This window comes from Zingiber officinale, chromosome 5B, assembly GCF_018446385.1.
Source record: "Zingiber officinale cultivar Zhangliang chromosome 5B, Zo_v1.1, whole genome shotgun sequence".
NCBI classification, from domain to species: Eukaryota; Viridiplantae; Streptophyta; class Magnoliopsida; order Zingiberales; family Zingiberaceae; genus Zingiber; species Zingiber officinale.
Genome location: NC_055995.1, coordinates 101,800,866 through 101,818,039, shown reverse-complemented (window position 1 = coordinate 101,818,039; position 17,174 = coordinate 101,800,866). Strand labels below are relative to the sequence as shown.

The 17,174-nt window shown below is 36.9% G+C and overlaps 1 protein-coding gene across 2 annotated transcripts; it reads right to left on the bottom strand.

The window, feature by feature from the left end:
* Window positions 1-416: 416 nt before the first annotated feature.
* On the bottom strand, window positions 417-7,688 carry LOC121985213 (protein DJ-1 homolog B-like). Of its 2 annotated transcripts, none has more exons than XM_042538520.1 (8): window positions 7,527-7,688; window positions 7,251-7,451; window positions 7,016-7,165; window positions 6,623-6,808; window positions 3,453-3,533; window positions 1,087-1,287; window positions 864-1,004; window positions 417-766 (listed from the first exon to the last, which is right to left on the bottom strand). In XM_042538520.1, exons 1-8 carry the CDS (start codon window positions 7,668-7,670, stop codon window positions 566-568), a joined length of 1,305 nt encoding a protein of 434 aa, XP_042394454.1. In that variant the 5' UTR covers window positions 7,671-7,688; the 3' UTR covers window positions 417-565. The 2 variants fall into 2 exon arrangements, with proteins under 2 accessions (XP_042394454.1, XP_042394455.1); XM_042538521.1 differs by having other exon boundaries at window positions 6,623-6,805; window positions 7,527-7,687.
* Between the last annotated feature and the right edge of the window lie 9,486 nt (window positions 7,689-17,174).

Below are 17,174 nucleotides of genomic sequence, written 5' to 3'. Positions count from 1 at the left end.
AGAAAACGAGATATCTTCCAAAAATCAATAATTTGGAAACGTCTCCTGTAAATAAACGCAAATCTTAGGGAAATAATGATTAAAAGCGCATATGGAGAGGTCTGCTAACCTTTTGGATTATGTTTTTGGTCCAAATTCTGAATCAATTTATAGTTTTTGAGTAGACCAAATATTTCTCCAATTTCCAATTACCCAAGTTGGTCCAGAAGTAAACTGGTCACCGGTGATCCAACATCACCATTTAAATCAGAGAAATAAAGGCAGTGGCCAAACGGCAGTTGTAGATAACTGATTCAGCGAGGCAGCAAATAATGCGCATAAGATGTTTTTGAACGATCATATCACAGCTTTCGTGCAATATCTTAACCTAGACACTAACTGAAAGTGACTTGGATCCAATTCCATAGCACGCATAATGAAGAAGGTTAGGTTTCCTCTGAAAATGCTTCAAACAACTGAAACATACAAGCCTCAAAGTGTCCAAGCATTATTCGTAAGAGAAGTCACATAGGCTCATTCAGGTGTTCGCAAAAAACACATTTAAAATACTTAGTGGGCTCTGTAATCATATGAAAACTAGAGTTTTTGCAAGATCAAGCGCATTTTGGCGACCAAAAATCTTTTCGACTATGGCCAATGCAAACTCCATGGATGTCCCTGGTCCTCTGCTCGTGATCAAGTTGCCATCTACCAAAACTCGATTCTCGGAGTAGCTTTGATCTGTAAGTTTGTGGCACAGAGCTGGATATGCTGTAGCCTTCTTGCCCTAGAGATAATATGTGTGTGTTTAATGATTTAACGATACAATGTTTAAAAAAAATTGCTAAGGCATTCCATCTCATAATTGTTTCTATATCACTTACTTTAAGAAGGCCATGAGCCTCCAAGACGATTGCTGGGGAAGCACATATCGCCCCATAAAGTTTACCAGACTCCGCCTGTTTTCTGAGTAAATCGATCAACTTTTCTGAGTTGGAAAATGCTTGAGCCCCAGGAAGGCCACCCTGCAAGAAGTAGCAAAATAACTGGGCCGAGACATTTGAAAGAGAATCCTTTTTTAGGCTAAAATTGCAGGCAGCTACTCACAGGTAGCAAAATCAGATCATATTGCAGCTTAACAGCCTCATCCAAGAGCATATCGGCTGTCAGCTTCACTTTTCTAGATGCCACAATTTCTAACTTATCTTCAACTGATGCCACTACAACATTGGCCTTTGCCCTGCGCAAAATGTCTATTATCATAGTTGCCTCCATTTCCTCCGTGCCATTTGCAATTGGAACGAGAATCTTCACAGGACAAAAGATTAAATTTTATAAGCTTCATATAGCTACAAATAAAAATGAATAGCATCCATCATTTTTTTTTTTCGATATCCCATAGATAGCCATAATCACAAAGCTAGGAAAGCATTTGAGGAGTTTAAGTATGCAAGTGGAAAAAAGCCTTGTTCAGCTATGCAGAGAACCTACTGTATCTATTTTTCTGATTATTCAGATTTCAACATTTTCAATAATAATTTGTCTTATTTTGGGTAAAGATAAAGTAGTTTTCATGTGAAAATAAATTTTATTGTAAAGTGTGGTCTGCCAGTGGATGACAAATGTTCTCTATTTTTATTTTAAAATTTCAAATTCTATTAGAAAATTGAAAAAATCCCATAAACCAAACAAACGTGCAGCTTTTCTTTCAGCAAATCCTGCAAGTGATGAATTAAAAAGACATTCCAAGTTTGGACGACAAAGGTAGATCATGTATCTCTATAGCCAAACTTGTGGAATAATCACATACACCATGCTATTTACAAGTGTTAAACACTATAGAAGGTAATTACATGAATATATAATTTATTAATATTCTTAATTACTTTGGATTCTTTTATCTCATGTATTACACATTGTAACATTGGCATATGTTTACATGGTAATCTATGAACTGAGTGTGCTGTTGAATGTGATTTATTTTCTATGTCAGTTTTATTAATTATAGGTATTTTAAAAATATTTTTAATCCACACCACGTATTCCATTGCACATCAGGCCTTGCACAAAATCCATGTTGATTTATTGCTTGTCTGACAAGACAATGTACCCCCTACCTAAATGACCATACTCAGGTTTGGCTGCCTACCACAGTAGCACTTTATTAATCTGTGTACAATTCCGTATTAAGTCTCTCTTAGCAGTGTGGAACTAAAAGTAAAACCTCATCGCCAGAGGCATTTCAATTTGCCTCTCCCAAATTTTGCCTTCTTACTGACAAACTTGTATTTGATTATTTTGATTATGCCGAGCAGTTGTCTGTGACTGTGTGTCAATACATATCACTACGAAACTGGATTACTAATTATTCTTTCTGAACCAATAAATTGAAGACCTTACCTAGCCCTCTACTCCTTGTACACTTGGAAAGAAACCAGCAAAGAGAAAATTTAGGGAAGAAACATCGAAGACATTTCAAAAATCTTGTTTCCCTGGAGAGAAATTGGAGGATATAAACTGGAAAGATTGAACACTCAACTTCCTCCCCAAAACTAGGAAGACAGTAACTTTCTTCTCCTCCTCCAAGGAATTTACCTATCCTCAACTTCCACTTCCTCATTGAACTCACCAGTCATGGCAACTTCTTCTCACTCCCATATGCTTCTCCTTGGGACCATCAAGCGGATTGTTGACATGCAGAGTGTGACTGGTGCTGCTCAAGCTGGAGTAGCTCACCAGCCACATTGATCAGTGAGTTAATTGAAGCTTCATGGCAATGAAGAGGGAGAAGAGAATTGGGAAAGTGGTAAAATAGTCTTCTGATAACTTTCAACTTTCTTTCCTCCTTGTTCTCCATCTTCCCAGTAAATAAGATTTTAAAACTCCTTCCATCTTCTCGCATTATCTATCTGTTCCCAACTTTCTTTCTTAACTAATAAACAGGTTCTTAGCACTAAGCCAGATAGTCTCCTTATTACATTCACCCCACTTTAGTCCTCACTCCTCATTATACACTGCCATCATTAATTGTATCCCCTCTCTTGCTAATACATCATGATATCCATATATCTGCCTCTTTGAATGCAAGGTCAGAGCGATACTGTGAAATTTCAGCATGTATTCTTGAAGATGAAAATCATAGTTTAAGCAATGTGCATCTATAATATAGATGAATAGCAACTGCACTTATGAAAGTTTAAGCTAGATTGAGAAAAATGTCAGGAGAATATGTCATTTATCCATGCTGATGCACGGCAGTGGGTGCCACAAACTTGTCATCAACATCGAAAACCATAATGCAACCATAAAGGAAATAAAATGTTGAGCGATAACTAAAAACAAAATTGTGTAATCTGGAAGGTAGATTGAAGAAAAGAATCAAAATGAAACTAGCAAAAATGGGTTATATGCCAAAACATTAATCAGAAACATACTAGAGAAAGCCAAGAGACATATTAAGTATCAAACCTTACCTGAAGTGAAGAGTCAAATTTCCATGGTATAGGGTTTATCTCAGTGAATGAAAATTCAACTCCATGCTGATCACGCAATACCTACATAAAACATATGGATTTAACAAACCAGCAAACTTGACTAGTGCATTTAAAGCATTGCACGAGGTGGCTTAGTGTCATATATATCATACAGTAGCAACTTGTCAAACACATCTCACATGGTAATAAAGATCAATAACTACTATCATGCACATAAAACACATATACAGACAACATAAACACATCACTCTATTTGCAAGAATATATGTTTTGATTTCATGTAGTACTTTCATTTGCTGATTTAGTCTTTCATTGTTAACAAGATACTATTGTGAGTTTGTCAACACTAGAAAATGGATCAAATGACCAAATTGCCCTTTATAACCATAAGGTAAATTCTAGCATAAAAAGCAATTTAGAATCATCACTAACAATTCACCAACTAGAAGACTAAATACATTTCTTATACCCCCCAACCAACGATATAACCCACAAGGAATTCTCTCATCATCAACAATCAACGATAATAGCCACTTAATCTTTTTCCATTGTCAATTCCTTTTGATCACCAGTTACCACATCAGATGCCCTCTTGAAAGTGTAGATCATTATACCTCTAATCATGTTCTTCTTCATGAGTATTTTCTTTCAAATAATTACCAAAAAAATAATGTAAAATCACATATAACTCAGCTCTAGCATGTCAATATAAAGTTCTGCCAATAAAATTTACATATTTCCATATAATACATAAGACAATCTATACCATACCCAATAAGAAAAGATAGTGCCAGAGAGTATGAAACTATGCTTTTACACAGTTACACAATTATAAAACTAACTAAAAATCTTCCTAGAGTCTAGTGAACAAGACAATAAAAACAACCATTATCCGGATCTCAACTTGATGCAAATTGATCCGGACTCCAAGGATGGGACATGTATGGCTGCAAACAACAAATGCTAATTCAAACTTCACTTTTACTAAGCTTGGAGCTAGAAATAAATGTCAAGCTTGAGCCCGAGTATTAAGCTCAACTATAAAGTTTGCGCTCAGCTCTGTTCATGTTAAATTCCTTCACTTATGTTGCTAAAATGAGGTCGAAATTAAACTTAAAAGACTACAAAAAGTAAAATCTGTTTAAGTTGACAACAAATTGAAGTTCATGCTCAAATCAAGCTCATGCTGGTGCAATCATATTTCAGGTGGTCGAGTCTGACAAAGTTATTTTGATGTGGTTGCCAAAGGGTTTAAGTTAAACTTACCTTGTGATTATGATATGTTTGTCAAGTGTTCAGGTGCATGATGTTAACAACTAACTACAAGTACAGTGGACTAAGAGGTTGTCAACCAGAAACTTAGGAGGTTGATAACTAAAAAGGTGTTGAGTTGGAAGAATAGAGGATCAAGTGGTCAAGATTGACCAAAATCTTGATAGCCAAGAGGTTGAGGTCGACTAGAGCTTGGCAAAATGAGAGAAAGTTAGGTCAAGATTGACCATAAGCTTGACACATCGCTTGGGAACAGGAGGACCAAATGGTCAAGGTTTGACCAGGAGCTTGGCAAGTTGCTCAGAAGTAGAACATATTGTGACTCAATAGAGGTTGAGTTGTGCTAAGGAGATCAAGTGAGATGCTAGTTTGATGGCTCAAAGGCTTAAAACAAGGTAAACTCGAAGGCAAGGTGGAAGATGACAGTAGAGGGCTTGGAGCATTTCAGAGAGGCCGAAGGTTTAGTGTGATGAACTCAAGGGAGAGAAGCACCAATGACATTAAAGACTTGAAGAAATGTGAGCTTAAGAGATTATGAAAGAATACAATCTTGAATTTCTTTTCGGGAAGAGTCTACCTAGAGGTTTGTATCAATAAGGAATAGGTGTTCAAGATTATACTTGACATTTCTATTTGATCTCGAATTAAGTCAAGATCCTCAAGCAAATTCAATCGATTAAAGACATCCTCAATTGAGTCAACTTAAGTGTTGAGTCGACTCAGGAGTCAACTGTAAGCATTCTTCTTGGTAACAAAAAACTTCTATTTCAATTTAAGTCAATTGAAGTCAAGTTGGAACTTGTTAGGTCAACTAGGTATGTTAAGTGCTGGAAACAGAATGCTCTCATTGGATTTGAGTCGACTGAAGAGGTCTTAATAGTTGTTGGATGGATAATTTTGCTATTGTACACGATCAAGTCAACTAGAATTGGTTAAGTTGGCTAGAAATGAGTTGAATGAACTAAGTGTGAGTTGACTAGAGAAAGTAACCATCAACAAATAAGCTTGTGATCTTCTAAAGGAGATTTTTAGAAGATTTATTTTAGTGGGATTTCAAAGAGTGGCTCACCTAATAAGTCATTAAGCTGCAGAGCAGGGCCAAGCAGTCCAAGCCATGCTAAACCTTCTTATTAGTGAACACTCTTATTAGTGTTGATATTAATTTTTCTGTGTGTTTCCATCAGACTAAGATTGTGTTAAGCATTGTACAAGCAAGAGCAAAAGTAAAAAATCTTTGATTTTCTAGTTTGTGTCACTCAACCCCTCTAGTCATACCATTCAATCCAACAGCTTAAATTCAATACATAGGTTCATGGACTGCCGAAATGACTATAAATGATCATCATACATGTCAATAATGTCTCAACATGAACTAATATGTGAGCTTGCAAGCCACCCTACATACAAGTTTACAACTGTGGCGGTATTCATGCGCTTATAGAAAAGAAAGTTCAATGAAGCAAGATTGTTCAGAAGCTACAAATAAATTTATTGAAAGGAATGCCCATGAACTAATAAATGAGCTTATCCAAATATTTGTTTACAAGCAGATTAGCTTGTTGACAAGTTTATTTACAAGCAATGAGCTTGTTCACAAGTTTATTTACAAGCAATGAGCTTGTTCACAAGCTTAAACAAGGAGTCATGTATTATTACTGAGTTAAGTGAATCAAGCTTTCATTAGGTTTCCAACTCCAAGGCGCTTGTTATCACTTGACTCATTCACAGTCCTACAAATGAAGAATTTAATATGGATCACAAATTCAGTTTGCATCTGAAAAAGGCTAACTTGGGTGGTTTAATCATAGATTTAGAACATTTCAACTCACCAAAATAATCTTGAAAAAGAAAAAAAAAAAATAAAGAAAATTGCTTACCATGGGTCCTGCAACTTCATCTGCCTTTTCTTTTCCATAAAGTTTTTCAACCAAAGCAACAGAGTATTCCAAAGCTGTACCTGGTCCACGGCTAGTAACAACTTGTCCATCTATTTGGACTCTAGACTCCACCAGGATTGCATCTGAGGGCAGTTTCTCAATGAATGATGGATAACAAGTTGCCTGCTAAGGCAGGAGGTAAATTTGAGTTCTTTATAAACCTATCATCGAACAAAAGAAGTAATCTTTCCCTGAAGACTCACTAGTTCATAAATAATCAAGTTTTTAGTTAGAACTAAAATTAAACATATTTATAGAACAAAAAAAAAGAAAATTGACAGAAGAGCACAATTGACAGAATTCAAAAATTCAAGTATTACCAGCAAATCTCACCTTCAGTCCCTTGAGCAAACCCCAGGATCCAAGCGCAACAGCTGGTGCTGCACAGATCGCCGCATACAACCCACCTCCCTCAGCCTGTTTCTTCACAATACTCTCCAACTCTCGGCAGTCCCGTAGAGTTTCTGAGCCCGGCAACCCTCCCTACACAAGCAAACAACCGATATCAGACCAAAGGAGATGTAAGCGAACAATCTCAACATTAGCTACTTAAAACTCGAGAGTCCACCGGAAGTGAGATGAGATCGAAGGTGGTGGAGGCCACATCAGAGATGAGGGCGTCGGCGACGACCTTGACCCCCCAGCAGGCATCAACGCGGATGTCCTTCTCGGCGGAGGCAACAGTAACGTCAGCTCCGGCGCGGCGGAGAACGTCGATAGTGATCACAGCCTCAATCGGCTCCGTGCCGTGGGCGATGGGGACCAGGACCTAATCCAATCCGAGATATAACCACAAAGATCGCTAAGAGGAAGAAATCGACAAACAAGACGCACTACACCGTACCTTTTTGGGAGGAAGAGACGACGCCATCGTAGAAGATGAGAAGGAGCGCAGCGCGCGGCCAAGGGCGGTGGTCGTGGATTTGGATCGGCTGCGTGGGAGGGTTTTGTAGACGAAGGGGAGAGGTAGGAGGTGACGCGTGGCCATTCGCCTCAGCAGCTCTGGGTTGGGTGAAAATATCGAGATGCATTCGGTGGAATGGATTTGCAACCGGCACGTGTCGCTATCGATTTGAAGTCCTTTTTAATATTTTTTTTTTCACTTGAGACTTATAAAAGAAAAGAGAAAAAACTTATCAGACGGGTCGGCCGCATCGGACGGACCGAATTGGAAACTTTTCAATCCAATAAAATCTCAAGTGCGGATTAAGCGTATTAGTCATCAAAATTTTAAAATGTAAAAAAATTATAATTTATTGAATTTGATTAATATATACATATTTGTTAAAACAATTGATAAAAAATTCACAATTATAAAAATACATATATCATAATCTAATTTTGAAAACGGTTTAATTCTGTGGCTTGATAAAATTTAATCGAATGTATTTAAATTGTTTGTCCCACAGATCCAATCATTATTATATTTTGTGTGTCAAAACATTGATGAAAAAACTAAGTGACACGTGGATGTTCGTAGGTGAAACGGAAAATTATATAATTTAATCCAATTCATTTGAATTGTTTCACGGAGGGAGTTAATCCACGGGTCCAATCGTGATTAAAAAAAGTAAGTGACAAGTGGACGTTGGTAGATGAAACGGAAAACTATATAATATATAAAAGTGAAAAATAAGAAAGGCATAACTGAGAATATAAATCAATCATATTCAGAAAAGTGTATAAAATGTCAACCAAAAATCATCAAAAGACGTGACAAATTATGTCACATTAACGAGTCCCCGGGATTCGTAACCCACTCCTCTCCGTAAGTATTTATTTTAATAGATTTTAAAATCAATTCTAAATAGATATAAAATAATTTATTAGATACTTGACTTTTTCGATGCAAATGATTATTATATTAAGATAAAATATTTCTAATTATTTATTTATTTATTTATATTTTATCATAGATGATCAATAGTAATTAAATTATTAAATTATTTGAGATGAAAGGTATCATATTTTACTCGAAACAGTAATTCACTCCTCGATAATATTACCAAACTGAATAACTCATGACAGAACAGATTAGTCTATCATCTTAACGATCTTAACGGACTGAAAAATCCTTAATCCATTCCACGATGAGTTACAAGATAAGCAGACTCATCCACGATCTCAAAAAAAAATTAAAAATATATATAGGAAAAGTTTAAAAGTTTAAATTTGAGTTGAGAGTTAGACAGATCAAGTCTATGAGTATATTAAGTTTTTCATTTTAATTTTAAGTTTTATGATTTTTTTTCTCTTAATCTATTGGCCAACCCGAGCCCACCAATAACTGACCCACCTAAATTCACTACCTATGTGGGTCAATCCATTGAATCTATTTTTAAATAAATTAATAAAATTTTAATTTAATCTATTTAAATTATTTAATAAAATAGATCAATCCAATGGACCAACTACAACCTACAACTCTACTCCTCGGTACATTAATTATCTAATAGTACGAAGGTTTCATATATGTATTGTTCTCTAAATTGCCTAGCTACTAGAACTCTGACATCATCAAGAGATTCATGTACTAGAAAATGGAGAAAGGTTCATTACTTTGTTTGATAGGGCTATTCACACTTTTCCCTAATGCCAACATAAGGCCACCCTCTCAAATTCTTAAGTTAGATCACTTGATCCTCAATCAGTGGATTCATTTTTCTTGTGTTAGGAGATTATTGGTACAATTATTTCTCAGATAAAAGTTGATCAATTTAACTAAACTCGAATAGATTCGAACTTGAGTTTCAATATTTAAATAATATGTTATGAACAATATATTTGAACAATATAGTGTTAGATAATATGTAAGAAAGGTCAAGGAGGAGAAGTACTAGACTGGTAAAGTCCTAACTGGAGGCTAAGCAAGGCAAGTTCTAACTCGAGGGTTAGGCAAAGGGAAAGTTCAATTGGGTCAGAGGAGATCACACGTTGACAAGGAAAATCTAAGTGGGTCAAGGAGGACCATATATTGGCAAGGAAAGTTCTAACTGCAGTTAGCAAAGGAGAGTCCAAGTCGGTCAAAAAGGACCACACGTTGGCAAGAAAAGTACAAGTGGGTCAAGGAGGATCACACGTTGCCGAGGAAAGTACTAACTGCGGTTAAGTAAGCAAAGTCCAAGTGGATCAAGGAGGATCACACGTTGGCAAAGAAAAACTCTAATTATGGTTAGGCAAAAGGAAGTCCAACAAGGGGGACCGCACGTTGATAAGGTAACCTAACTGCGATTAGGCAAGAGGAAAATCTAAGTGGGTCAAGGAGGACCGCACTTGGTAATCGAAAGTCTAACGAAAAGTTGACAAAGTCCAAGTGAGTCAAAAGGTTGACCGGACATTTGATGGAGAAGTCCCAACATGTTACGGTTAATCAGAGATTGGGTAAGGGAACCCTAAACTTGAGTTAAGCAAGTTAGAATTGAGTAATCGTTCAGGTGATCGATTGAGACCTGTGTCAATTGATCAGTTGATCGATTGAGACCTGTGTCAATCGATCAGTTGATCAATTGAGCACATCTTTTCATGAAGTGCATGGTGAATCAATCAGGTGATCGATTCACCCTGAACCTAATCGATCAAGTGATCGAGTAGAAGTTGATTTTCGCAAAGCGCAGTGCATTGCACTATGCTAAATCAATTGGAAAGAATTCTAATCGATTGAGGATATCATGAGAGGCTTAATCGATTGGCTAATCGATTAAGCTTGATCGCGAGCGAACAGAGAGCTTTTGAATTGATCAAGTGATCGATTGAAGCTGCTTGATCGATTGGGTAATCTATTGAGAGAAGCTCGCGAGCGAACAAAGGACTTCATAATAAATTGGGTGATCGATTAAGAAGATCCATAATCGATTGGCTAATCGATTAAGTGATGAAGAAAAGAACTGTGTGTGAGGTTTAGACAATTGGATGCACTTGGATTTGACGTAGCAATCAATTAGGGATAAGGTCAATCGATTAGGAGCTCTAATCCGCGGGATATAATGAAACAACCCATAACTAAAATTCATAACTTGGACCTAGCAATAACAACCTTAGTTTTTTTTTATTCATTCAAGCAAAAGTTCTTAATCTCATTACAATCAAAGGTTTTGATTGAATATTATGCATAGCGGCCCTAGACATTGTGGCTTCCATTCCATCTTCTCCTCTCGGTCACTCTACCTTCGTGTCCTCTATCACCTTCTCAATGTCACTCCCTTCTCCTGTGTAAAATTACAATGCGAGTCCACTCACCCAACAAGTATATTCCATAAGTAGATACAATGTAGACTACTAAAGTATATGTATCTGACAAAGAAGGAATTAAATTATAGCATAATAAGAAAACCCTCGGTAGAACATAAAGAGATAAATATAGGATTATAGTGGTGAACCGTTAGAGAGCACAATCACTTATTAGTCATAAACCTTGGGAGGTACCTCTTAGGTGCCAGTCATTTTCAGTCATTTATTAGTCATCAGACATGTTTGGAAGGGTCCTCCTTGGAGCTCATCCCAAGACACCCAACCCGTATCGGTACCACCTAAATCCACATTCATCTAATTACCCTTACTTAGGAAAACTCCAAAACATCTTTATAACATTCCAGTGCAGTCATCATTCAAACTTATCAATCATAATCCTATATTTAGTTGAGGTATAGTCGTATGTTTCCATTATGACATTTAGAACCAGTACATTTAACATAGTATAGTTCAGTTATGACAATTCATACAAGAGGGAACACACAAACATAATTCATTCTTTAACCAACCTTTAAGTACCAACCATTGAAACATTACACAGCTTGTGTACCAACTACTCTCTATAGCTAAGGTAGTGTAGAATTAACATTAAACTAAACTGATTCATAAGTATGATAATCTGATTCTTGATACCCCCAATTGAACCATAAATTCGCCCAAACACATGTGGATCAATAGCTAAGCATATGCATCAGCAGTAATACAAATAGCTATAATGGTAATCCTTAGACTATGCTCACAACAGATGAATTCAGTACCTATAACCTTCCTCGAAAAAGATTAAACTTATGATACACATGTACAAGAAAACGACAGCTATAAGAAAACCAAAGATTATCACATTCTAATGAGCTCAAGATCTTGAAACTAACTTTAGAGTAAAGCGAAAAGAACCTAATGCTGCATAAGCAACTTTTAACACAAGCCAGCACAATCTAGTCAGGATGTCAATAAACCAATCACATGTGACTGATTCATTTGGAGCATGCACAGTTTAAACATTCTAAAGAAACAATTGAAAGCGTGCCCGATCAATCCTACTACCAATAGAAATTTAGAATCTCCAAATCTATCCTCAATTAAATCATACGGTTGGGTAACAAAATTCCAAATCACATACACCTACAAAACTTACAACCTAATATCCCTACGCTTGATATCTCAAAATCATCCAGAACTCCATGCCAAAACAATGTTCTAGCGATAATACAGAAACAAAAATCCAGATCCAAAGATAAGGTGAGCATAAAACTTAGAGAAATCCTTCAAGAACCGAACAACAAGTAGTAGGGTGAAATCTACGGTCGAATCCTTCTGTGACCTACGAGCTAAAGAAAAGAAAATCAAAATCGAGACCCAAAACATCGTTGAATCTGCAGAAAGACGACCTCTGTCGAGTTCTTCTGTGGCACACAAGCTAAAGAAAAGGAAATCAAAATCGAGACTCAAAACATCGCCGAATTTGAGGAAGACGACCTCTCGGAACAAAACCTTAATACCGCACCTTCATTTCTCAGAAAACTTCGGCCTCGACCTACCTGTTTAGCCCTAAATCGTAGCTACTTAGGGAAAATACTTGCCTTCCTCGAGCTCTCCTCCGCCCAAAGATGCGCGCCCTTCTTCTCTCTTCTGCCCGACGCGAACGTGACCCCCCGCCTCCGCTCCTCGTCCAAACAAAATCGTCGCTCCCCTTTCCTTGTGCCTTCCTCCTTTTAAGATGTCATCCCTCCTCTCTAATTGGCCCCAAGTTCACTAATCAGCCCCACTTCTACTTCTAGCTCATAGAGTTTAGATTAGATGTCAATTTAGAGGAGAATAAAGGTGGCGACGAAGATTCAAATGCAACATATATTCTCCTATTTTTTCTACCAGTTCTTGGAGCAAAGTGTTACTACATTTCTAAGCATCAAAAGGTGATCCATAGAAACAAAAGATCAAGAGCAAAGGTTCCTCATTGTAATATTCATTTTCTTATTCTTGTTATATCTTTTGTTGTATTTCTCGTGTATTCTTGTGTTGGAGTTTATACAAGGCTTCTCTGCCTCCTAGAAGGCGAATTTCATAGTATATTATGAGTGAGGAGAGTAAAATTAGTCACCTCAAGGAGGTGGATTCTAGTAAAATTAAGGGTATTAGCATTTACTTCTAGTTTTCTGCTACAATAAATCATTGATGAAGCGATTGGAGCTAATCATCGTCCTTTAGTTGACCAAAGCGTCTTAACATCTTGGTTCTAAAACTTTGGCTAAAAGAATGAAAGGTGGACTTTGACCACACATTTAATTAAGTTGTTCATCATTAAATCCTATCCACTTGCGTGCATAAATTGCATAGAAATTTAGAGTAGTGTATATGGAGTATTAACTCGACAAAGTTGAACTATTTTTTATTCAATGTCTCAATGTTCTAGAATGAATGGTGAACATTTGTGTTAGGAGCTAGAAGGGCTTCTTTCACTTCGTTAATGATTTATTGCGGCGGAAACTTAAAGCAATGCTAACTCGTTGGATTTTATTTGATATCCACCTCCTTGAAGTGACAAATCCAAGAGTATACTCTTCTCGCTCAGATGCATTATGAAACCTCCTTCCTGGAAGTGGAGAAGTCTCGTACAAGTTCGAATATAAGAAATGCAACCTAGGTTACACAACAAATCGAAAATGGTTACAACAATGAATCTTTCTTTGCTTGCTCTTTTCTTACTTGGAATAGCCTCTTGATACTTAGAAAATGTAGTAATACTTCCCTTCTAAACCCTTAAGAACTAACATGAACAGTGATTTCGAGCAGTGCCTTCAAACCTTCATGAAAACCCTTTTCTAGGGTTTACTCGACTCCGCCAATCGATTCAACTTTTACCCAATCGATTGTCACGTCAACATTCAATAGTTCACCTGTAGAATGACTCTTTTTCAGACCCTGAATCGATTGGTGAGTCATACCAATCAATTTGGCAACGCATTAATCAATTCCCAACCTTTTTGTTTCATGAAAAATAACTCCCAATCGATCACCTGATCGATTGTCTTTAGCCTGGATCGATTAACCAATCGATCCAAAACCCTTATGTTTCATGAGGAAAACACTCTCAATTCATTAGGTAACTAGCCTAATCGATTTAAGCCTACCCTAATTGATTAGACACTTTGCCTAATTGATTCCGAACTCCTTCGTTCGATCGAGAGAAAGGCTAGAATTGATTAGCCAATCGATTGGCCACAGCCCAATCTATTAGTTGATCGATTTCGGCCTTTTCTATATATGTTCTTGCAAGAACCTAATAGAAACTCTAACTTGCTTGATCCAAGTTTAGGGTTTCCTTGTCTAATATCAGGTTAACTGTGACATGTTGGAACTTCTCAACCCAGTGTATGGTCAACTCTTGACTCATTTGGACTTTTCATCTCGTGCTAAGCGTCTGATTAACTTTTACTCACTTGGATTTTCTCTTTGCCAACTTTCCATTGGACTTCAGATCACCAAATGCAGTCCTTCTTAATCCACTTGCATTTTTCTTTTACCTAACCTCAGTTAGGACTACTTACTTGGTAGACTTCCATTTGTCAAATCTCAGTTAGGACTTTTTTTTGTCAATATGTAATCCTCTTTGACTCACTTAGACTTTCCCTTGCCTAGTTCCTAACTAAGACTTCTCATGTGCCAAGTATTTAACTTCTAGCTAATCTTCCTTGGACTTAACCTAGTTCCCAACTAGGTTTGCCTAGTCTCACTATGACTTCATTTTTGCCAAGTGTTTAGCTCTCAACTAACCCATCTTGGACTTAACTTAGTTCCCAATTAGGTTTGCCTAGTCCACTAGTTAAGACATGGGATGTTATTATATGAAATTTTAAGATCGAAATTTGGCATGTTTGATTATGTTTTCTCTCATACCTTAGCCACCTGCACTAATGACTAGTAGTCACCTGTGATTTACTTCCTCCGTGTTGACTTAGGGATCAAATAAGGGTATCAATTCAGATGGGTCAGGTCAGATTCGAGTCGGATTAATTTTTTTTAGCCCAATCCGAACCCGACTTGAATCCAAATTCAACCCAAAACTCCTAAACCCGAACCTGAACCCGACCAACCCAAACTCGACCAGGATAATCCAAAAACCTGATTCGCCTTTTGTCACATTATTCAACCATTAATTAATCTCCTCGGAGCACTACGGTGGTTAAGGCATGATATATTGACACATTAAGTCATGCAGTTGAAACTCGACATGTCCGAGTATGTCTTCTCCCATGCCTTGGCTATTGCACTAATGACTAGTAGTTACTCACAATTTACCTCCTCTGTGTTGACCTAGGGATGGGTTGACAAAGGCGCTGGGATAAGCGAATCACCTTTTGCCACGTTATTCAACCATTAATTATGATCCGGGATGTGGTTGAGTTGGTTATTATAGGTAGATATTACTACAATAAGTAAGACGTCGAATCTCGGTACAACAACAACAACAACAACAACCAAGCCTTTTTCCACTAGGTGGGGTCGGCTGTATGAATCCTTTTACGCCATTGAGCTCTATCTCCTATTATATCATCATCTATATTTAAATATATTTTATCTTGTTTTATTGTTGCTAACCAAGTCTTTTTTGGTCTTCATCTTTCTCGTTTGATATGCATATTTATCATAGTTTCACATCGCCTAACTGGAACATTTATTGGTCGTCTAAGTACATGTCTGTACCATCTTAAACGTGTCTCTCGGAGTTTTCCCTCAATAGATGCAACTCCGACTTTCTCTCTAATGCTCTCATTTCTAATCCACACATCCACCTTAACATCCTCATCTCTGCAACTCTCATCATTTGCTCGTGCGCTCGAGTCATAGCCAAACATTCAGCTCCATATAACATAGCAGGTCTAACTGCGGTTTTATAGAACTTACCTTTAAGTTTAAGAGGTACTTTACGGTCACATAAAACACTCGACGCTCCCCTCCATTTCACCCATCCTGCTTGTATTCTATGTAAGACATCTCTCTCAATCCCTCCATCATTTTGTAAAAATGATCCTAAATATTTAAATCGCTCGGTTCCAGGCAACTCGTCCTCTCCTATCTTAACAATTGTTTCATTACTTCTAATATTGCTAAACTTAAATTCCATATATTCTGTCTTTAATCTACTAAGCTTAAAATCTTTCCCTTCTAGTGTTTCCCTCCAAGATTCTAGCTTAGCATTTACTCCTTCACGTGTCTCATCTACCAAAATAATATCATCTGCAAACAACATGCACCACGGTACTGTGTCTTGAATGTGCGCAGTGAGTTCATCCATAATTAGTGTAAAAAGATAGGGACTTAGAGCTGATCCTTGATGTAACCCTATCTTTATTGGAAATGTTTCAGTTACTCCGCCTTAAGTCTTTACTCTGGTCGTTACATCCTCGTGCATATCCTTAATTAGTTCAATATATGTTACGCTAACACATCTCTTTTCTAAAATTCGTCATATAATTTCTCTTGGGACTCTATCATACGCTTTTTCTAAGTCAATGAATACCATGTGTAGATCTTGTTTTTGCTGCCGATATTTTTCAATTAATTGTCTAAGAAGATGTATAGCTTCTATTGTCGGCCTTCCAGGCATAAATCCAAATTGATTTTCTGTCACTGTGGTCTCCTTCCTTAATCTTGTTTCTATTACTTTTTCCCAAAGTTTCATAGTATGACTCATTAGTTTAATACCCCTATAGTTTGCACAATTTTGTACGTCTCCCTTATTCTTATATAAGGGAACTAGAGTACTTATCCTCTATTGATCAGACATTTTTTTCGTTTTCAATATCATGTTAAATAATGTTGTAAGCCATTCAATACCTTGTTTCCCTAAGCACTTCCACACCTCCATCGGAATATCATCTGGTCCAACGGCTTTTCCATTGTGCATCTCATTTAAAGTTTGTTTTACTTCTGAAGTTTGAATTCTACGATAAAAATTAAAATTTCGATGCTCATTTGACCTAATTAAATTATCCAAGTTAAGTTGGTCTCCTAAACCTTCATTAAAAAGTTGAAGAAAATACCTTTTCCACCGCTCTTTTATTTCTCCATCGCTTACTAATACCCTATTACATTCATCTTTAATACATTTTATTTGACTAAGATCTCTTGTTTTTCTTTCTCTCACTTTAGCTATTCTATAAATGTCTCTTTCCCCTTCCTTTGTATCCAATTTTTTATATAATCGTTCAAAAGTTTCATTTTTTGCTCCACTCACCACTTTCTT

Bases quoted from the DNA above. Each gene is read 5' to 3' on its own strand.
- LOC121985213 (XM_042538520.1), bottom strand. From the start codon at position 7,670: ATGGCCACGCGTCACCTCCTACCTCTCCCCTTCGTCTACAAAACCCTC. The intron at 7,166-7,250 runs GTGGACTCTCGA...TTGCTTGTGTAG, and splicing joins TCGATCTCATCTCACTTCCG to GGAGGGTTGCCGGGCTCAGA. The intron at 1,005-1,086 runs GTGAGTAGCTGC...TACTTCTTGCAG, and splicing joins ATGATCTGATTTTGCTACCT to GGTGGCCTTCCTGGGGCTCA.